The 22,996-nt window shown below is 35.6% G+C and overlaps 1 protein-coding gene across 5 annotated transcripts in view; it reads right to left on the bottom strand.

Annotated features, from left to right (window-relative positions):
- Positions 1-630: 630 nt before the first annotated feature.
- Positions 631-22,996, bottom strand: part of SRCIN1 (SRC kinase signaling inhibitor 1) — a 263,536-nt gene continuing 241,170 nt past the window's right edge. For 4 of the 5 annotated variants that reach the window (XM_087947868.1, XM_087947869.1, XM_087947870.1 and 1 more), the window contains 3 exons: positions 11,504-11,644; positions 7,903-7,944; positions 631-5,295 (listed from right to left, as the gene is read on the bottom strand). In XM_087947868.1, coding sequence (XP_087803994.1) covers positions 5,161-5,295; positions 7,903-7,944; positions 11,504-11,644 — 318 coding nt within the window. In that variant the 3' untranslated portion in view covers positions 631-5,160. The remainder of the gene's footprint in view (positions 5,296-7,902; positions 7,945-11,503; positions 11,645-22,996) is intronic. The other variant, XM_026669536.2, reaches the window with a different exon arrangement.

Here is a 22,996-nt window from a genome sequence, read left to right as displayed (position 1 = left end):
TATACAGTCAATTAAGTGAGCTGTAGTTCACAAACATTTATGTCTTTTATAGTAATAACATTTGTTAGTCTGGAAAAGGACTGCCAGACTCCTGATACTTAGCTACTGTTGTCCTCACAGTAGCTAGTTGTCCTCCTAGAATGCCTACAAAGTTTTGGAGTTGCTTGTGAACCCCCTAATTTATTTACTAGTAAAAATATCTAGTAATGCCATTTGCCGCTGAATTTGAACTTGGGTAGTTAACCCCTGGAAAACATCTTTGTTATAATGAGGGTTCATTATCTTAAAGAGCATAAAGGTAAAGTCCCCTGAAAATTTAGATCAAATTCTTTGCAGTTATGTGGACATGTTTATATATATATATATATATATATATATATATATATATATATATATATATATATATATATATATATATATATATATATATTCAATAAACAGGAGTTAACTAATGAAATTTATGCAGAGAATATATTAAACCCTTATGAATAAACTCAATAAATATTTTAGAACAGATCTGCTTATTGATGACAAAATGAATTTAAATGCTTTTAAAAAAATATGTATTTTGCTAGATTTTGAAATCTATCTAAAATTTTAAGAAAACAAATTGATGGGTGATTTCTTAATATGAGCAAGGGCATATGAGAAAGTGCTTTGCCTATAATTTTTGTTAACTTCTTAGGGGAACGATCAACTGCTGCTGAATGTTATTTCATTTGTTAAATATTAATTTATTTCTTTTTTATTCTGAATATGTCTATTTAACATTTTAGGCCTGTCCATGATCTCTTGATCTTACATACTTTGTAAGTATACCCCTCAGAACTGAATATGTTTCTTGATTCAAAATGTGCCGTAGGCTACTGAATGAGATTTATTTATGGTGATGACAATAATATGAAATTAAATATATATATATATATAAATTAAATTAAAATTAAGAAACAAATATCCTACTGTATTTCATTCTTCATTATGCCCAGAGCTTGAAGTGGGAAAGAGGAAATAATAGGACAATTTCAAAGCAAATTAGAATTAAGTAATCCCATTACAATGTAAAGTATTTGCTAAGAAGTTTAAATCAATATATTTAAAACAATATAGTTACATTTTGAAATCAGTGGAATTACTAATAAATCATTAAAACCAGAAAACAATAGAATTACTAATTTTGTCTTTAAAGCGTATGTAGATTATAGCTATTGATGAAGATGGAAAAGTAAGGAAACAGACATTGGACAAATAGCTTTTTGTCCCCAGTGCCCATTCCTGGTATGGGCTAAGGCAACCTTCCTTAATTTGAAACTTTTCATGCATAATCTGAGGATTGATGGAAGCTTGGAGAAACAAGAAGCTCTTTAACCAAATGACTGATTTTTGGAGCTCCACAAAAGAGGTTGTGGTCTGAATCATATGATTTTGGTGGCATTAATTAAAACATTTATATGTAATCCTCAATTATTGTTTTAACTGAAAGGTAAAAACCAATATGGAACTCTCTACTTCCACTCTAGGAAATCCTAGAATTTAAGTTTTTACAAAAATATAAGGTCCAATCACAATTCTACTTATTCCAAAAATGCTTTTTCAAAAGGCACCCGGACTTAATTTGTTTTTCCGTGGAGACTGAAGAAGCTTCTTGAAAAGAAGAGGTGAAACATCTTCAAGGAGAAAACAAGAAAGTTCAGTTGCTTTTTGAAAAAGCATCTTTGAGACAACTATGACCTGGATGACTGACAATCCCCACAGATAATCCAATTAACCCCATCTCGAACTATCCTCAAGTTCTTTGAGAGATAAGAACCACAGCTTAAAGGCAATTATTAAAGGGATATGCCTTCAAAACTAATTATAAGTATATGATGCAAATGTAGTTCTTTTTTGGCTAGTCTTTTGACTATCCTTATCTGCCCAAGAAGACGGAAAGGGGGAAGAATTGAGTGGGCAGCTCGAGCTGCATTCCTGCCAGAGACACACAAATAAAGAGGAAACATGAACAATGGAAAACTGACACACAAGGGCACAAGTTGAGAATGTTAAAACTTAATGAAACAATTCCCACAATGTCAAAAGCCAAAACCAATAGGAAACATCTCCTGCACAACCACCACCACCTCTAAAAAAGAATGGGGCTATTCAAGAGCAAGTAATCGCCCTGTGGAATAGTACTTTCAGCTCTGTTTGCACCACCATCACTTAATGTAGATTCTAAAGCACAAAGTGTAACATACAGAATTGAAGCAGGGAGAAAACAAAATAATCTCTCTCTCTCTCTCTCTCTCTCTCTCTCTCGTTCTTTCTCTCTCCCTCACCCTCCCCTATATACTAGACACAACAAGAAATTCATTTTCTTTTTTGTCAATATTTATATATTTATATTACGTATATTATATATATATATATAATATGTAAATATATTTCTTAAAACAAATATATAAAATGTTAAGACACTTCACTGAAATGTAAAGAGGTTGCTTTTTTGTTTTTTTGTTTGTTCTGCAATCCCAAGAAATTGCATTATGGATTGTTGTTACATAGTTAATTTTTAAAACGTTTTAAAACTTTGTTATTCAAAAAAAGATTCTCTTAAAATTTTTTATACAAAATGATTTGATTTACAAAAAAAAAGACAGAAGAGAAACCATAAAAAACAAATACCCACTTTCCTCCCACCATAAAGTCCCAATAATAAAATGAAAAAGAACAAGGTAGTCAACAAAACCAGGAGTGATTACATCTTGTAATATGTTGCATACAAACTCTTCATTTTTCCTTTTTTACAATAGCACACCATTTTGCTATACACATGAAGAGGCATGCCCTCACAGATGCATGTATTCCACGTCAAATATTTCTTCATATACTGTATGTGCTTAACATTTCAGGACATAAATCTGGGGGTAATTATCACACAAAAACACCACTGAAAAGAATGGGATTTGTGCCAGGACGTTTTGCATCTGCACAAGTACCATTGATTTCATGATCATTGTGCATGATGACACATACACACACCCCGATGGGTTATGCCCTTTTTTTCTTTAAGGAACTTTCTCCCTCCCCCAGCCCGCTTCCTCTTGGCATGCCTTTCTGGACACATGCATGCATATGGTGTTTTATTTTCATAAATTCTCCATGATTATAAACACTCACCCACCTTTCTTGCCAGATCCACAAGGGTTTCAGAGTTTGGCATTTGTGATTCAGCCAAAACATTCTTCCCTTACCATACATACTCACAATTCCCATGACTGATATATCTTCTTTTCTGTGCTGTATTTTTTTTTAAAAAAACATCATACTGTGCAGATCATCATGCAGAATCTAATAGAAAATCACTAACACTTCTGCATCTTATCAATTAAAAAAAAACAAGAGAATTTTTTTTTAATAACTTACTAAACATATAGTTTTTTCTATCCAAACCCAAAATGAAAATGCCTTTCCAGAGATAAAGGAGTACATTTAAGCTTCTGCCAATCACTCCATAAATAGTCAAGAGCCACCCAATTTGGTTGATCTTACTACAATCCACTTCTCTAAAACTCAGCTCTTTTTGAGACCATAATCCTGTGGGAAAATCTTCAATGAAAGCCCCGCTGAATTTAAGGACTTTCCCAACTATTCTTACTTTCATGCCACACTATCCTCCTGCCCCCCCACCCCCACTGCCCTTCTCGTCTCCTACTTTGAGCCTTCGTAAATAAGGAACGGAATCTCTGCAAATTTTAGATTCTGTCAGCATCATTTCTCCAGCCTCATTTTGAAAAAAAAATCTGACAGTCACATGGACAAAATCATCTTTGCCCCCACCCACCTTTGTACCCCTTCAATTGCAGCAAATATTATTTAGACTCTTTTGATATGCTGCAAAGTTCGCATAAAATTCTTCTCTGTCTTTCCGACTCAGCTTCTCCGATACCCTGACGCCCTCATCTCCCTGACTATTGCCTCCTATTTGGTATCCCATACATTTGGAGGGCTCTGTCCCCTCACATACATGGTCACTGAAGAGACATTTAAAGTGCTACATTCGATGGATTAATTTTCTAGGAAGCGTAACTTTCCATTTTAGACCCTGTTCTCAACACTGTTCAGCTAAATCTTTTGCTACCTATTCTGGATGTATCCTGCCTCCTTCTCACCCCCCACTTTTTTTAAAAAAATTGTACACTTAAGAAGATTTGAAGGGGCTAATATTATTACCAGCTTGATGTTCAGTGCTTTTCCCCCAAACCTTTATTCTTTTACCAAATCAAATCCAATGTTTTGGAAGGAACATTCCCCCCTCCCTTCCAAAGCTATCAAATTGTAAGAGACATGCATGTGTGCACACATATGCACACATGCACATACACACCCACCCATATCCCACCCCAGTCTTTGATATAGCAAATAGAACAACAGAAATCCACAATAGTGGAAGCACACACATGCCCCAAAGTCAAAACACCATTGATTCATGAATGATTTAGCACATACCTACAAAGATTCATATTAATCTATTAATTACAACTACCTTTGTTTTTCGTATAAGGAAAGATGAATAGCAGCAATGTCCAAGGGGTTCTGAGGCATCTTCAGAAATGGGTCTCTTCCCTTCCCACCTATTGGCTTCTGATATGATTTGGTTTCCCTCCCCCACCCATGTGCCCAATAATGTCCTTGTTGCTTCCAAACATGCTGAAAAATGTTTGAACATTCTTTGAGCAAGAACCTAAATTGCCAGAGTAGAAAAGTGAAGTTGGGATAGGAATGGGTGAGGAAGGGAAGGGAGGATTCATGGGACAAATAGAAAGACCTCGTCAGTCACATTATAACATGTAAAAGGATAAACAAGTTGGTCAACTTAGGAACTGAAGAGGAGGAGGAGTCAACTAGCCATTCTAGAGCACACTAAGGTGCTCACAGTGACCCTTTTGGCTAAGATCAAGTGTAGTATAAGCACTGACCATTTTGGAAGTGACCAAGATTGGCCATTTTGATGTCATGCTGAAAAGTACAAGGAAGGGGGAGACCTTTCCGAGGTGCCTCAGGAAGAGCTGGGAGGGGGAAACAGAGAGACACAAGCCCTCCCCAGGCCACCCCCACCCCCACCCCCACCCCCATTACAGTATGTAGGAAAAACTACCAACGGAGAATTTGGCAAAGGAGCTTCTAGAATGAAATGGAGGAGTTCCGTGACCCAAAGGAAGTCAGAACCGGAATGGAGGTCCTGCCCGAAGTAGGTTTCTCTGAGACTGGGCTGGAAGTCTCATTCCCCATGCCAGAGTCCTTGGTTGATCTAGCGGCCTGGAAAGAAAAGCGAGATTCAGGGGAAAAAAGAAGGTGAGGAGGAGAAAAGGGAAATGACCAAGGGAAAAACAAATATTTTCTTCTCAAAGGGTAGAACAAAATAGAAGGAAACTGAGAGAGAAAGACGTAGAGTAGGGGCTAACTGGGAACATTTCTGTTAGAAGCTGGAGCATGAAAAACCTAAGGCAAAAGGTGTACTTGACAAAAACATGAGGACAAGGTGAGCAGCTTGTTAAAATTACTGAACAAGGAAAGGAATGAATGTTAGAGAATATAAAGAAGACGGAAATCAGGTAGGAAAATGCAAACATACAGGCAGGTTGGAAAAAAGGGATTTAGGGAAATGAGGAAGAAAAAGAATTAAAATATTTAGTTTGTAGCCATGGACACTAAGTTAGAACAACATTATAATATAGCGGAAGCAGGCAAAGCAAAAAATGAGAATAGCACAAAGGAGGAAGGGAATGCTGGTACTTGCAAAGGTGCTGTTTATTAAATTTAGGCCCAAATAAACTATTTTTGGTTGGGATTAAGAGATATCATTTGTTTTGAAGAATGATATAATATACAGACTACATTTTGGATTTGGCATAGAGGGGAAGAAAGCTATGTTTATTTTTATTGCTAAATATTTAAAGTTTGTCCAGTAGTTCTCAGTTTGATGGCTAAAGATGTGGTAAGGAGGGAAAGAAAAAACAATGAAAAGTGAGTGAGAATAAAATATAAACCAATTGTGAATAAACAGGCTCCTTTTACAATCATTTCTTAAGTGAATTCTATCCATTAAACCTGACCATTTTGTAATCCCATAAAAGACTATTTCTTCTGCTGTTAAACACACATGAAATAAAATCACTTGTCATGGGGATGTGTTGTGGATTTTACACTAAATATATTAGCAAAGCACACAGAAATGTACTTGCTTGGAACAGAACTGGAAGTGTGAACGATAAAATCCAATTCAAGTAATAAGAAGCTACACTGATCCATTCACTGACGCTTCTGTGATAGCACATCTATCTGTCATGCTACTCTACAAGATAAGAGACCTTATGAAAAATGTAAAAAAGGAATAAAATATATCAAGCCAACAAAATTAAGGTGTGAGATACGGTAGTCTGCAAGTTACTACCACAATTGGAACCAGAATCTTGATTACTGAGTGAAGAGGTTGTTAAATGAGATGCCGATGTGATCGCTTTTCTAACATCCACAATTTTGGCAATCCCCGTTGCAATTTTTAAAGGACTTTGTGGGTGATTAAGCAGACAGATAAAAACAACTTCCTGCCAAAGGAGGACAAGCAGCTCTTCTCCGTGTGCAGAAGGGAACTTATGTACTGGACTGGAGAAACAATTCTTCTTCATGAAGAATCCCCACTTTGCTTTCCCCAGTTCCTCTCTCCTCTGAAAGAAGGAAAGAAACTTGTGTGATGTGGCTGGAGAAACAAAACTCAGATTTTTGCAATCCCTGCTTCATTTCTCCAGCCTCGCCCATAAGTTGCCTTCATGCAATAAAACTACATGTATGCATAAAGTTCTTACTGAAATGAATGCAAGCCTAAATATATGACTAGAAGTGCTGCAAATAAGTCATATCAAGATATGGTGATATTCCAGAAATGAAATCCCATAATCCTCTTCCAAAGATATTACATAGCAGGGTGAAAACACTATTACTTTTAATCATATTGTTCTAAGCCTCATCTCCCTCTGTTGCCATTTGCACCAAAAAGAATAAAAAGGGAGGATTCTGATGTAACTTATTCTTTGTAGGCAAGAAACTTTTTGCCAGAAGAGGCTTCTAAATATTTGTCTTCATCACCTACAAATCTCAGACCACTTGTTATTTCAAATTTTGTGTCATAGATAGCTTGGGACTAAAGACAAAAGTCTAGTGATGCCAAGCATCTGCACATCATTCACATAAATTGTTTTGGAGAAATCTGACCTTTAGAAATGTTTCTGACAGGCAAACAGCATCTGTGATAGGTTTGTACTGCAATTAGTATAAATAAATAAAAATAAAAATCATGGGATGCAAAGATATAGAGTGAAGGGGGCTATGCAGAAAACTGGCAAGGGAGGGTATACATGGACTCATTTTGCTCATAACGTATATCTCATAATAGATCATGTTTCCCCAGTTACATTGGGACTACAACTTTTAGATCTAGAATGTTGCCTAGGCATTTTGAGAGCATTACTTTTAATACATCTGGAAACAAAATGCAAAACAGTTCAAAAGATCAAAGGAAGACAGCCAAATTCACCATCAGCCATTTATTCTCCCGTGTTTGGAATAGGAGGGGAGAGCTTGTTTATATATTTTCAAATGAGCAAAACGGAGAATCCTTTAGGGAGACATTGAGAACATGGGAAAGCAAGTGTCCATGGTTGTTGATCTATTCACATATGACAGAAAAAGAAGACAGAAGCAGGAGTGAATTCTGGGGAAAGCACCAGCAAATCAAATGTGCTTAGGGACCAAGAAGGGAGAAAGGATAGGATTTATGGAAAGGAAGGTCAAGTCTCTGGGAACGAAGGGGGTGGGGAAACAGGTAGATATGTTGTGCTTAAGGAATGGAAAAATGGTGGTTGTTACCTTGCTTTGTGGCTTCAGAAAGTTGGCAAGCCACTGGGTACACTGTCAGCATCAGCAAGAACACAGAAGCATGTCAACCCAACTGAACTGAACTGACTACACCATTAAGACCCTAACCATTATTAATGCACTTAGACAGTAGAGTGGCAAGAAGTTTGGATAAATAGTGAATAGTGATACCAACAAAGGAGAAAATTTGTATTGTTTTTGTAATTCCTTCATTTTCCAGAAATAGTGCATTGCATGACTATAACTGTTAAATATTCCAGTCAATTAGTTAATGTTCAGATAGGAAAGGCTCAAGTTAGTGTTGAACAGAACTGTCTGCATAAATGTTATATTCATTATGTGCATTGGATTTTCATTTGGAAATTTATAAAATTTAGCCCCCCCTTCCATCAGAATCGTAAAACTGGCAAGAGTTTAAATCTTAGACTGGGAAGAATTAAAAAAAATCTTGAAAAAAGACAGTGATAAATCACTTCTGTACTATATTGTTGCCAATAAAATTATATGGATGTATCCATGCTCTTGCCAGGAATCAAGGTCAAATAAAAGAGGACTTTCACTTCCCAAATGCAATCCCAATAAAAATCCCTTGTATGCTGCATTTAGAGGTGAAAAAATATCAAATTTTTAATGCTGTAAACGGGAGACTTTGTTTTCTTATATATAATTGTGTTACTGGGGAAGAATTTTCATTGTAACTGCCTCTACTGTGAGAAAAATGAAACATCCTATGTGGCCTATGTAATTGTGAAAGGCATTAATATAGAATAATTAAAATTGTTATATGCAGCTGCAGATTGGATAATTCACATAACATCTGTTGTTTTCATTGTAAACAATTTACACAGCTGTTATAAAGGCATGTAATATACTGTCAATGTTTGTAGCTATGGGAAAGACAGAATCATGATAATAACAGTACCAACACTAAAGTATTCTCATAAAAATACAATTTGTCATACTTTAAAATTCTGAAATTTAGATTGCTTGCCTACCTCTTTCTCCATCCAGGCATATTCACAAACAAAAAACTGTATGACTAGAGAAAGAAAAGGAATGCTGGGGTAGGACTTTATGACAGCCAACTGGGTTTCAAATGGAGGGACACAGCTTTGAAGAGCAAAGAGAATGCTGATATAATTTGACCTCCAGAAAATATACTGTGAGCCAATTCTGCCCAGGCAAAAAGTATCTTTATCCCTGTTTAAATGCTGATCACACTTCCATGTAACTTGCCTTTCAGGTGCTGAAATCTAGAGAAGGCTGTTTTGACTAATTAAAGTTATTGGCATGCTATGCAACAGGCATGTTTATATTGCTTTTGAGTCTATCTTGCTTGGAGGAGAGCTTGCAATTTGTTGGTCCTGTCTTTCAGACCTTTCTACTCAGACAAGACAAAGTACTATAAAACATATAAAATTGTTCACAGAATTTTGAGTTTGGTCCTGGTCTGCAATCTAAAAGAACACCTAGTGCAGAGGTCTCCAAACTTGGCAACTTTAATACTTGTGGACTTCAACTCCAGCTCTAAGCTGGCTGGAGAATTCTGGGAGTTAAAGTCCACAAGTTTTAAAGTTGCCAAGTTTGGGTATCCCTGACCTAGTAGGTCATTGATGTATGGTTGGTGTATTCATCATGGCATACTCTGCATGTTAATTGCTTGGGTCCTCAATTGGACCCAAGAGATTAGCTATTCCTTTTTTTTTTTTTTTTTTTTGCACAAGAGTAGTTCTATCTCATTGGAGGAGGGATAGCGAAGAACAGTTGTGGAATATAGAAGGACTGAATCATTATAGTCTGGGGCCAATATCCATTTCTTGGGCAAAGTGCTCAACCAGACAACACCTTATCAGATTCAGACATTCTTCCATCATTTCTCAATCCATGTTAATCATTAGGTATAGCATAGACTGGGAATCTATGGGTGATGAGCAAGGCCAGCAGAGTTTCCAGAGAAAGAGAAGATAAAGGGATTGATGATTGTATTCTGAAAGGCAGGACCTCACTGGGAACTGAGGAAGAAAGATACAGCTCAACAGACTCTTTATGGATATTGGATACAATCCTACTCTACCCATTTGAACACATTTGAAATACAGTTATTTAAATGTTAAAGAGATCTTCAGAGCTGCAAAACAACCAACCATCCAGTGAATGCTCTTATGACCTGGGGCATGTTTAAAGGAAAAGACCAGGAAACAAATTGTTTTAAAAATTAATGTGAGGGGGAAAAAACTCCTTACTAACAGGCTGGACTATAAAAATTTAAACTGATAAAGGGACCCGTGGATTTTGAATTTTATTTTAAGTTCCTTCACATTAATTAAATAAATGGCACATACCTCCATGGGAAAAAGTCCGGTTTGAGTTCTCCATGGGAAATAATGAATGGATCATTATATATTTTTACAAATTTTAAATTGTAATGTTATCATGTTATCCTGAGAAAGCTGTTTTGATGGATGGGATCATTAAAATAAAATAAATATCAATTCATGCTCAAGGGAACCAGTCCAGATGAAAATAAATAACCAAGCTAAGTAAGTTTTATTTCCAAGTCAATGGGGGAAAATAGCACCTGCATAGAAACTGCAGCATCTATGAAATATTAATGCCTGGATCTCTTTTAAAAAAAAGATCCTCACAACTTGCAACTTTCAGGGACCAACTCATCCATTTTTTATATTGCCTCTCAAATGTCTTATTCATTCAGTAAAATGAATTATAAAATAATTGTACTTAAAAGTATAGGTATATTTACATTAAAAAGAGACATTAACTTCTATTTGATGATTCTTTTTAATTATTTGAAAGAATTATTTTAAATTTATTCTTATTCAATATTTTAGTTGGTTTTGATTGTTTTTCCCCAAGCCATTGTAATGTCTCTATTGTAATTGTTCTAACTTTTTTCTGCTTTTCACCTTCCAGTAAAAAAATATTGCAGAGTTACTGTGAATTGATTTTTTTTTAATAACTCTTACAGAGTTTTCTTTTTCAATAGCACATCTTATGACATCTCTACATTTGGGTTATTATAATATACTAGGCATTTCAAAAGGGTTACCAGGCAATTCAAGCTAATGTCTGGAATCTCGGTGACTTGGTGATTCTTCTGGAAGATTCATGAGGGTGGCCCTTAACAACTGAGGGAGCCAAAGCCTGGGTGAGGTGGGAGACCTATTTTGAGATCGCAGTAGATCTGGAAAAATGAATGTGCTCTAGTGTTTGGTGTATATATAAAACTGCAGAGAATGGAATCATCTCAATTTCTACTGTCATGTTAAACAAACAAACAAATAAGTATCCCTTCATTTTGAAATTCCAGTATGTGTACTTGTGTACTTTACCTCAGGTAGGAGAAATATCAACTCTGAATACAATTTAAAAACTACATTCCAAATCTAAAGGACTATTAAGAATCTATATGCAAAACAGATGCAAATGTGCCTCTTTTCATATCCACCCAAAGCGTCAGAGACAGGACTATTTTCCTGGGAATAACTCCCCCTCCCAACTGCCAAAATGAAGAGTTGCTAACCTGTCTCATGCTCCCCCAGAATAATGGCAAAGTGGCCTACAAATAAACTACCTGCTGTTGTCCCTGGATGCGCATGTATTCCATGCGTTGCTTTATGTGTTTGCTTTTGTCTGGGCTCCCTTGCTGGGTTTGCTTTAGCCGTGATACTGGATTGACCATCTTCATGGCTGGAATCGAGACACCGCCACCACTCTGGGAAAATAACAGATTAAGTGATATTGTTGGGGATAGGTTAAGAAACAAGTATGTTGAAAACTGACACAAATAATAGCTTAAGGTGTTGCCTTTGGTTCTGCAGCTCTGATGTCATAGTGTGAATTGGCAGCTGTGTTTCCTGCCAAAAACAAATGCCTCTAACCAATAAATTGAGGTGCTAGGATGTCATGAACTATCCCCGAGCATTCTAACTGTTCAATTAGTATTTGTCTGATAATTTTGACGCAAAATGCACAAAAAGACTATTTCTTTCCTTTAGATTCTCATCAGGACAAGTACTTCTTGCAATCTTATCTGTTTCATTTTATTGTATTGTGGCATGAGAAAATTAAATCTTTTTAAATGTAAAACAACTTTCCATCAGTATTCAAATGTATCATATTATACTACCAAACACATCACATTCTTTGATCAGCCTATCAAAAAGCAGACAGATGCTGGTGCCATAGGCTCAGGAAATTACAGAATGCGAGTTTTGTACAAATTTTTAAAATGAGTCCTTACTCTGTTCACCCCAACTTCCTTTGCCAGTCTGAAAATGCATGAGAGGTTTGGGGAACAAGAAGAGGTGAACAAAGAAACAGAGAAGTTAATTGAATAGCAGAAAATAACAGAGGGATAACATAGGAATGAGATAAATGGTTTTATTTTTAGCAAATGGGCTTCTTCATACAACTTAATGTAGCAGATCTAGCATATGTAGAAGTAAAGCAATTACTGTAGGTAGATAACATGCTCAAAAATGTAATAATAAATATGTCTTATTCCTTACCTCAAGCAACTTAAAATTATTAGTTTTAAAAGTGTCAAAACCCTTTTAACATTGTGGTACAACTTTAGAAAAAATAGTCTAAAGCAGTGCCAAAATAATTACTCTTTAGCTAAAGTATTGATAAAGGCTCACATCACTTCATAATTTATCTGTTCAAACACACAGAAAAAAATAGGAATGTTCTACCAATACCAATTCCAATGAGGAAGAAAAAAACCAGTGTGCCTACAAAAAAAGCTTAGTGAAGATCTGAAAGCAATGAAAACCACATTTAGTAAGGATACTGACAGAGCTATAGAGTTAGTGCCTAAAATGTAAGCTTGGAATGACCTGAGATGCTAACACTATAAAAACAGTTTCTTTAGATATGTTCAAAACAAAACAGCCAGGATATTAACAGAACAATGAAGATGGAAAAATGCTAACAGATTGTACACACAATCACAGAGACATGGACAGTGCTACTAACTCTTGCTTTGATTCGATCCTCTACAATAATAACATCAGTAATATAAATAAAATGGATAACGGAGAGGGGCTGAAACATGAAGAAGATGAAAACATTTTCAGGATACATCTGTCTATGACTAAATTTAAATCTGCAATCAAATCAGCACCATCCCACGGCAGCGTCACATGATGTATCTTTTTTCCTCTTCGCTAAACTGGGCATGGGCGTGGCCAGTGCGTAATGCATCCGGCCCATGGGCTGGGAGTTTGACAGCCCTAATTTACATAGTATGAGAGGAGAAAGGAAGTTTCATGAATTTTTATGGATCCAGGAGCTATTGAGCAGTCAGGATTAACATTAACACTTAGGAAAATTTAAAGTATTTGCATGTGCTTTGAAAAGATGAGGCAATCATCATCAGAAGTCAGCATGAGTTTTCCTAGTTGTTTTGCATGATTAATCTTAATAGATGGAAACACAACCTTAATAGATGGAGACGTTGAGAATATAATACATTTTTATTTCAACAAGGCATTTTTCAAAATACCATCTGCCATTCTGATTAACAAAACTGATATGTATGGATCTGACAATTAAATGGCTACATAGCTTGCTTGAAAGTGCTATCTAATGAACACTCAAAAGTTCTTTATCAAGTTGAAGACAGACATGTACTTTTGTGAAACAAAGTTCTGTTCTGGATCTTCTAATTTTTAATATCTTTATTGATCAGTAAGATTTAAAAAAAGTGGAAGGAAAATCCCCATATTTAGGGGTGATGCAAATTGGGTGTGAGAGCCCACTGTCTAAAAGAATCCATATTAATAAAAGTAATATTGATAGTAGGTAGAATAATTTACCAAGAGAGATGGTGCATTCCCTGTCAATAGGTTTGTTCACAGGATAAACAACCAACAATCACAAATACTATGAGCAGGGAAGTAATTCAGTGACATAAATATCCCCTTCTGACTCTATGATTTCTCCATGTGGATTATAAAAAATACACCAACAATTTACAGATCTATGAAATTATATGCAATTTTTATACTGAACTTGGATTCTGGAGAAAACTCCTAATCTGATTTTATTGATACTAATAAAAGTAGATGAGTAAATTTAGCAATCCCATTTCCAGTAACAACTTTTAAATAAATGTATATTTCACTCTGTCATATGCTTTATAAATATTTAAGGACAGGAAGACTAAGAGAGTTTGATACACTTACCTTCTGAATTAATATAGTGGCTATATGAGAGATGAGACATATGAAAAGCCTACACAGAGCCTTGCTATGTTTTATTTTCATCACACATTAGACATATTTGGACAACTTGGTTCATTGTACAATTCACAAGTTTGAATTTCACGTACATAATTTTTATTTTAATATGTTGATATTCATGACAGTGTTTGTGTGTGTATGTGTGTGTGTGTATATATACACATACACACACAAATACCAGAAGCCTAAATATATCAAGTTTCATTATTGTTTTTTATTTTCAAAACAACTTTCTTTCTAGTTCATGAAATTTGATTCAGATTCCAAGATGGGTCAGAATTTCAAGAGGATCAAATCCAAATGCATAGGTCTTTGTATGCCTAAAGGCTGTCAAACAAATTATAAAAATATTCATGATTTGCATGTTTTATGGAGGATACCATTTTTGAACAATTTCTTCAAAATAAATTCCTTTGGTAAAATGCTGTATGCAAATGTGAGCACATGCATATCTAATATATACTACTTGAAAATAAAACAACTATAAATATCTATACCCCAAACAAATAAAATCAAGCTGTTTAAAGGCTCATAAATATCAAAGAAAATCAGGCAACCACAGAAAAAAAGAATCTCTCACATAACAGGATTGAAAATGTTTAACTTTCGCTGAGTTGCGATCGCAATTTGTGATTAATTTAGGGTTCCTGGGTACTGCACCTTTAAAAATGCTAATAGTTCTAACTCAAATTTTGGCATCAAACAGGACGATCATAATCATTGTCTTCACATATTTAATTTCTAGCATGTGGGGAGGGGGAATAATACAGAGGAAAATGCAAGAAGCAGAGTTAAAAACAGACGATGACTATATGTCTGAGAAGCACAAACCTTCATCCTGAAGCACCCAGATATCTGAAATAAACTTTAGTTGCCAAACATTATCCTGAAAACCTTTGGGGATGCTTATCAAATTAAGGACTTTGTTCTCAGATACTTATTTTGACAGTCTGGAAAAAAAATCTAATAAAGGGGAGATTATGTCTAAGATTTTCTTTTAAGAAATTAATTAGAACCTGTCATAATTAAAATTAAATAAACAAAAAGACATAATTAAAATTAAGTAACAAAACTGGATAGAAGCCCAGCACCTCCACTGCTTCCAGCTGCCTTCTTTCCTCCAATTTCATAGAGTTTTACTGATAAATGTAGCATGCACAAGATTGGATTTTGATTTGAAAATTCATGAAAAACCTAACTTTCTGCGCAATAAACCTACTACCTATTTTCTCAGCGTGCAGATAAATTGGGAGAAAAATTGGTGGGGAAGATTTCTTTTTAAAGGGAAATCTTTTTAAAGATTTCTTTTAAAAAGCAGGCCTTTTAAGCGTTGTGGTCAAATTGAAATGTAACATTGCCAATGTCTGGATCTAAACTACTATGAAAAAAATGAGAGACTTTCAGCTTATGCAAAAGAGAGAAAAAATTCTCTTTTCACAAAACAGAGAAAAGTGAAGGAAGGGAAGAACATAGAGGGAGGGCAACATTTCTGTCTAGTCTGACATTGTCAAGCTTTCATTTTATTACGAAGCCTAAATTCTTTAGTAGCTCTAGAATTCCAAATCAGCAGTCAACATACCTTCCTAGCTCTTTTCGAAACAATCGGAAGAGAACTTAATACTGTAGCTATAGCCAATACATGTACAGTTTTATACTGGTTGGCTATATAAGAACAGGTGTTCATAACTGAATTTCAGAAATAGAAAAAATGAAGAGGCCTGTTCTCATTGACCAAGATTGAATATTTTTTGGTGCAGCATCTTATGTAGATTTATTTCTTGCCAGTTCAAACTGTAAACTATTCTCATTTTATAGACATACAAGAAGTTCATAAAACCTCCCAATCTTGGAAAACAAATAAATAATTCATTTCTATACATCTGCAATGGCATACTTAGAGAGTTGTCATCTCTGCTACATTGGTTAATGGAGAGTGAATTCAGAAAGTTTTCATGTTTCACTCCTAAAGCAAATTCTCGTGCTTTTCTTTAATTAAGAAAGCCAGGTTCATTTTTATCAAATTATGTTCCATGGTTTCCTGGTAATTAGAAGAAAAAGATTCTGAGCTGGTCCACAAACCTAACTTTTTTCTGGGATTTGGTAAGAGAAATACAGTAAATACAAATCTAATCCTCTAGTTCTATAAAGCACAACATCTTCCTTCTACCTATCTATTAATGAAATATAGATTAAAATATACAGTATGGTTATCAGCTGGAAGAATTGGAGAGAGAGAGATGGACAAACTGTGGTATTTCTTAAAGGGACAATGACACTCTCCATTTAAACTCACCCAAAATTATTTTCACTGCCTATCCCCATCATATCATCCCAAGCTATTAAGCATTTTTCTGATCGTCATGGGTTTCTAAGAATTCTGTATTAACGATACAAGGATTTTTATTTTATTTTATTTTTGCAAAACTCTATTTTTCCATGATTGAAAGTGAACTACAGTTGCTGAACAACCAGGCTGTGCCAACTATTTTAAATTTGTAGTTCATTTCTGTCCAAAGTGAAACTTAAGAAAAACCCCTTTTATTTCTATGAAGAGGCAGTCCTTAATTCATTTCAGAGATAGATTTGATGGTGGTGAGAAAATGTTAGTACAAACAGGAAGCAGAATGTGGTAGTTACAACAGTCTTAAAGAAACAGCAATAAACTTAAAGAACACCAAAACTATTTTATAAAAGGAAAGAACAGATAATGAAATTAAAAACACTTCCTTTAACTTTTCAGTGTGACTGAAGTCCCATTTTACAGAGTCCCAGCGACTGGTGGTTTCACACCTTTTCTCTTGAAAACAAATGAAATCTTGAGAGGACAAACAGTAAATGACACTTTCAAGAAGAATCAAGAGGAAGAGCAGATCAAGAGGAACATCAAACAAGTAAATCTGTTCAACAGAAACTGAGACTTGGATAGTAAAAGAGGCTTCGAGATGATTGGAGAAGAATTAGGTGGGCTGTCATTTGCATTTGTGCTGTTTTGAACCTTGCATTCTAACTTCACATCCCTGTCAACCATAATGCCACTTCTGGGCACATTCATGCCTACCTTTCCTTCTCTATTTTTTAATCTTTGGATTTTAGCTGTCCAGAAATATTAGGTCAATAGATGCCTGGCAGCTAAATTATACCGATCGTTCTTTCTAAGCCATTGATGGTCTCTTCTAGGATGTCCAGTTTTTAGCAAGTGTCTTTTTCAAATGTCTTGGATTCTTATAGACATATCAACAGTAGCACACACCTTTTATTTTTCATCCAGATTCTTTTACTGATCTTCTCTTAAAATATCATCCTCTTCTGTAGAATCCTGGTATTGCTGCCTAAACAATTTCTCATATTTCATTCCCAAGGGATTGTAGATTTTCTAAGGGTAAATACTATTCGAAACATCAGCCTGGTTACCTCTAAGCATCTGTTTTCAATCTTCATTAAAGGTTTCTCAAAACTGAAAGAATCTCTTCTGAGTTCTGTCTTCTTTGCTTTTTAGTTCTGTAGTGCCATGTTTGTTATCCAACCCCATGAGTACTTCACCTTCTTCTGTGGATGAAGAAAAAGTCTTATCACCAAGTATGACATTTGATAGGATGACACAGCTGTTTGTCTCACCCCAGCCCCTTTAGCAAATGTCGGTAGAATCTTTGCTTGGTTGACCCCAGCATTCACAACCATATGATATTGCTTTCCAGTTGAATAAGTTTATCCTCCAGAGGTGTTTTGAAGCTTTGTGTATACTTCCCATTCCCCTAACCAATACACAAAAATACCCAAATATGTAGACTCTTTTAGAGCCACCCCATCCCAACTTTCTGTTCTGCAGAGAATGAATACATGATGGCCTTACTACACATCAAATGATGAGTGAACCAAATATTTCAGTTTCTTTTCACTGTTGGTCAGCTTTTCCAACAAAAAGGCCTTTTCTTTGTTTTTCATTTTGTCTGTAATCCATCCAGAGTCCCAACTGCCCCTCAGTGCTTCAGTAATAGGACTGCATAACTCCAAGCCTTCTTGTGCCTTAGATTTGGAAATTTGGATACTCATACAAAAAGAAAAGTAAGAGGAAAATGGAAATTATTACCAAAAGAGGCCCAGAGGCCCTTAACTCTCAGGGGAAAAAATTATATAACAATTTTTGAGACAGGAGTATTTAAGCAGCGAGCAAATCAGGAGATTTATCTGTTCAATAATCTAATTATTTTAATAGTGTGGTGTTAATGGTTTGCCCACAAAACCATTCCTTTATCTTTAGATAGTTGGAATCCTGCCCCCCAGGCAACGGTGATGTCAGTGGTTAATCATTTCAACCTGGAAGTGCCTCGGGGTAGCATCTTTTTCCATAGCATTCTTGTAGCCTGCTATTTTAAAATCTACTTTAAGATCAGTCTCAGTTTTATCTCATAAAATCTGTTTCTCTTCCATAAGAGCTTTTAAACAGAATCTATCTGTAGAGACATCACTCTTCTGGGTCCATTGTTCACTAATACCTCTTAGTATGTTCTATGTTAAAGTAATTTGCTCCGTTTTCTACTATTAAGTTAAATTCAAACATTCTTCTCCTTTAATTGTAACCTTAAGTTTCTTCTGATTTCTTTTAGTGGCCAATCTTCAATGTCTCATCGTACATTTTTTTTAAAAAATTCAAAAGAACATCATTTTCCCATGGGAAGGATTGTTATAATTAATTTCAATATTTTATTTCAAATTCATCTTAGTCCATTTGTAACTTTCTAAAATCAATGTCCTAATTGTTTTTGTGTTGCTTATTCCAAAGAATAAACAACACAAAAGCATAGTCTTACATAAATGGGGACTTGCCCATTTAGTTCTTTGGATTGTTCGACAGTCTTTTTTATCCGACCCCAAACTCTATTCATTTATAACTAAAATCCAGAGGCAGAAAATAAACACTCTTCCTTGTGTATACATTTATACTTTCAGTTTCAATACTGTATTTTTATTTGGTGTTGTCGTTAGAAAATTTTCTCACTTGGAATTTCTCCTCATTTAAATGTATATTTTACTATCCGCTAGTAAATCTGTAACTGTAAATTGAAATGATTAATGTAATCAACAGGTGAGTTGTTACCTTGGACTTTCCCTTGTGTGTAAAATGCAGACATATTTTTTTTTCCTAACAAAAATTAGACAAAGGAGAGATGCAGAGTTAGGGTCACCTGCAAGAAGATTTTTCATTCTCAAAACCAAGATATCTTAAGAATCCTCAGAAGATGAAGACATATAAGAAATGAATTCTATTTCATGAAAACTTCAGTGTGATTATACTAAATTCTAAAATAAATTATTTGTTTAGTTATTAAATTTATATGGCACTCATATAAATTTATGGCTTCAATATATATATAGGTGTGTTCAGGTCTTTTCCCGTGTAAGATTAAGAGTATCTTGGCGACGTTTCGGTGAGATCCCACTCACCATCCTCAGGCTGGTGCTTTCAGCTTCGTGCCAGTGCAAACAGTGTGTGATCGGAGCTGCCATCTCTCTATAAATACTGGTGGTGGGGGCTGGTGTGCTGGGCTGGTTGGCTGCGCTGCTGCCTCTTGATTGGTTGATGGAGTTGATGTTGGAATAATGGGCTGTGTGATGGCCTTGTGAGTTTTGTTGTGGAGATATACTGGATCTTGTGTTGTAATCTCCTGGGTCGTTTGTTTTGTAGTGATCTTTTTTCCATTAGCCTCTCATGTTTTAACGACTTGGGTAATGGGTTGTGTGATGGGCTTGCAAGTTCTTTTGTTGTGGTATCATGGGTCCTGCGTTGTAATCTCCTGGGTCATTTGTGTTTTGATCTCTTTTCCATTAGCCTCCTGTGTAGTAACGGCTTGGGTAATGGGTTGTGTGATAACCTTGTGAGACTTATTGCTGTGGTATCCTTGGTCTTGTGCTGTGATATCCTGGGTCATTTGCTGTGTTGCAATTTCTTGAGTTCTTGTGGTGTAATTTCCTGAGTTTTCTGATGTGATATCCTGAGTGGGTGGCTGTAATGTAGCATTCTGGGTTTTAGTCTGGCTTCGAGTTTGGGGTCTGGGTCTGTGTTCTTGGCGTGTGTCAGCTTGTTTGGTTTTGGGGTCGGGGTGTGTGACAGCTGGCGAGGGTCTGTTTTCTGGATGGTGGTTGTCCTTCGTTTATAGGATGGGCTTGGGCCTGGGTCTGATGAGGGGGATTGGCAGTGGTGTCCCGTGTTGTTTCGTGTCTGGTGTTGGTTTTCGTGGCTGGGACTCGTTTGTTGGTGAGGGCTAGCTTCCAGATGTCTGGTAGGCGGGAGGTATCATCCCATCTATTCATGTTATGGGGGATGTGCTCGTGCTCGCACAAGCATGAAGCCGAAACCACCAGCCTGAAGATGGCGAGTGGGACCTCGTTGAAACGTTGCCAAGATGCTTTCAATCTTACGTGGGAAAAGACTCGAACACGCCAAGACCTGCACACACACACACACACACACACACACACATATGTATGTATGTATAAATTTCATTTATTCTATTTTATGCCCTTATAATTTAGATTAATTGTTCTTTTGCCCATAATATTTTAAAATTGGTCCAGATCACAAGTCATCTTCCCAGGAAAGTTTCACTCATGTGATTATCAAACTACACACACTTTTGCAATGTTATATAATCCCCTCAAATAAGTAGAGAAAACCCATCCTCCTACCAAAGTGGGGGAGGTGCTGAAAAGTCAACCCGAAGTCTCTAGGAATTTAAGATACCAAGCACATTCTAGGTATTATCTGAAAAATATTTTCCCTATAAGACATAGTGAAATTGGACCTGTAAAGCAGCGTATTGGCATCTTAAAATTTGTGTTATAGCTATGCACCCCCCCCAAATAATTATCTACAATGTTTGTGTGTGAAGAATAGCCTCATAGACTACTAATTAATAAAAAACATGTAGTTATCTCGTAATGAACATAAGGTGATTAGAAAAGTAACCTTATGTTTTTAATGGAAATCAAATTATGAAAATATGAAGTAGACCAGCCTTTCCCAGCTGTAGTCCAATATATCTGGAAGGTTCCTAGATAGGGAAAGGACCAGAGGTGGGAGTTGGAGGGGAGTAGATAATACATTTTAGATGCAGCTAAACTTCAAAGCCTAATTCCCCCAAAACAAAACTTAATAACAATAATAAATATTAATAAGTGGACAGATGGACATCTTAAAGTGGACTTTAAGATGTCCTGAGTATTTCAAAGTCATTTCTTGTATGCCCACCAGATTATGAAAATTAGCTTCACTAACTTTCAGGACTTCCTTTTGGGAAAGAGTTGAGATAGCAAAAGCCCTAAGAAAGCACTGCTTTAAAGTGGTATCAAGATCTATGATATAAGTGATAGTTCTTCAGTGCTTAAGGGAAAGAATTATTCTTGAGTCCTGAAAACCAGATGGAGGAGACTAACATTCCAGATTTAGCATATGGACTGGAGGTTCACCATCTTTGATATTTGCTATGGAACTATAGGAAAATGACAAAGTACCATGCAGTTTTTAGAATTATTCAAAATGGTGGATATTTTTTAAACTACACTAAGGACGAAAATTAGCAAGTTGAGCAAGGGCTATCAGAATTAAAATAATGTTAAAGTTCAGCCCAGTCAGAAACAAGTAGATTTGGCAAGACACTTGTTAATTACAATTCTACTGAAAGGGCGGAATTCAGAAACTAAGTATGATTTACAACAATTATGTATTATTGGAAACGATTTGGCACTAAAGGAAATGTTATTATATTGGCTCATTAATCAAATCTTATATTTAAATATATGCTGCAAGAAAAGAGTTATCATAAATAAAGGATTTTCATTTTGGGATTACATCTCCATATTATGATAATATTCAACTGCCCACATAAGAGTTTAATTTAACATATTTAATTTATTCATATAATGTTTCTCAGTGATAGAAATAAGATACTGATACCAGGAAATAAGGACAAATGACCCATCCTGATTTTCTATATATTCATTTCAAGTTTTCTAGGATAATCATCAGAGAGAAGTCACGGGATAATTTTCCAGGTTTGGCTCTCATTGTAAGACCTACAATGCATCATGGAATTCAGTTCTTCTGTAAAGGCTTTCTGTCCCCTATTTTAAAGTCCTTCCTTAATCAAATCTGCCCCACTTTCATGACAACTTATTCCAAAATGCAACACAATGAGGCAATCATTTTGTCAGGCATTGCTCCTTTTTCTTTCTCTGTTTTAATACCATTAATACACATCCAAGTGTTAAACTTGGGACCAAATGAGATGGATCATTAATGTTAAGGTTGAAAAACTTCACATGTTTATTGCAAATTTTAAAAATGTGTGGGAGAGGGTTGAGGCTCAGAACTGAAATTACATAACAGAAGAATATTTAGCTTTTTCTGTTCCCTCCAGCCTCCCTTGAGACTCTAATCATCTTTCACACTGCTATAGTTGGAAGTCTCCATTAACATCAATGGAAGATAACAAGTTCTAGATTTATTAATCCAAGATAAGCAAACAAATAAAGCAAGACCCTGAGCAGACCCCACTCTGTTACTGAGGTAATAACAAATTACATACTTTATGATGTATATATGTAAGTTTTATATCATGACTTCCTCCTTGGTAATATTTCAGAGAGGTTAGACACTGTGAGTGATCTTTATTCTTTTCTGCAATCTTTAGTTCCCACTGAATTCATTGGTTAATTATCTACCTTGTACTGATTGTCCATGCAATCCTGTCTCAGCTTGACATAAACAGACACTATTGCATAGGTAACTCATACATACAACAGGTGAGAGATATAATCATCAT

This window comes from Notechis scutatus, chromosome Z (genome assembly GCF_049901735.1).
Source record: "Notechis scutatus isolate UNSWTSFEM ecotype Mainland chromosome Z, rNotScu1.2, whole genome shotgun sequence".
Lineage (NCBI taxonomy): Eukaryota > Metazoa > Chordata > Lepidosauria > Squamata > Elapidae > Notechis > Notechis scutatus.
This window is presented reverse-complemented; position numbering and strand designations above follow the sequence as displayed.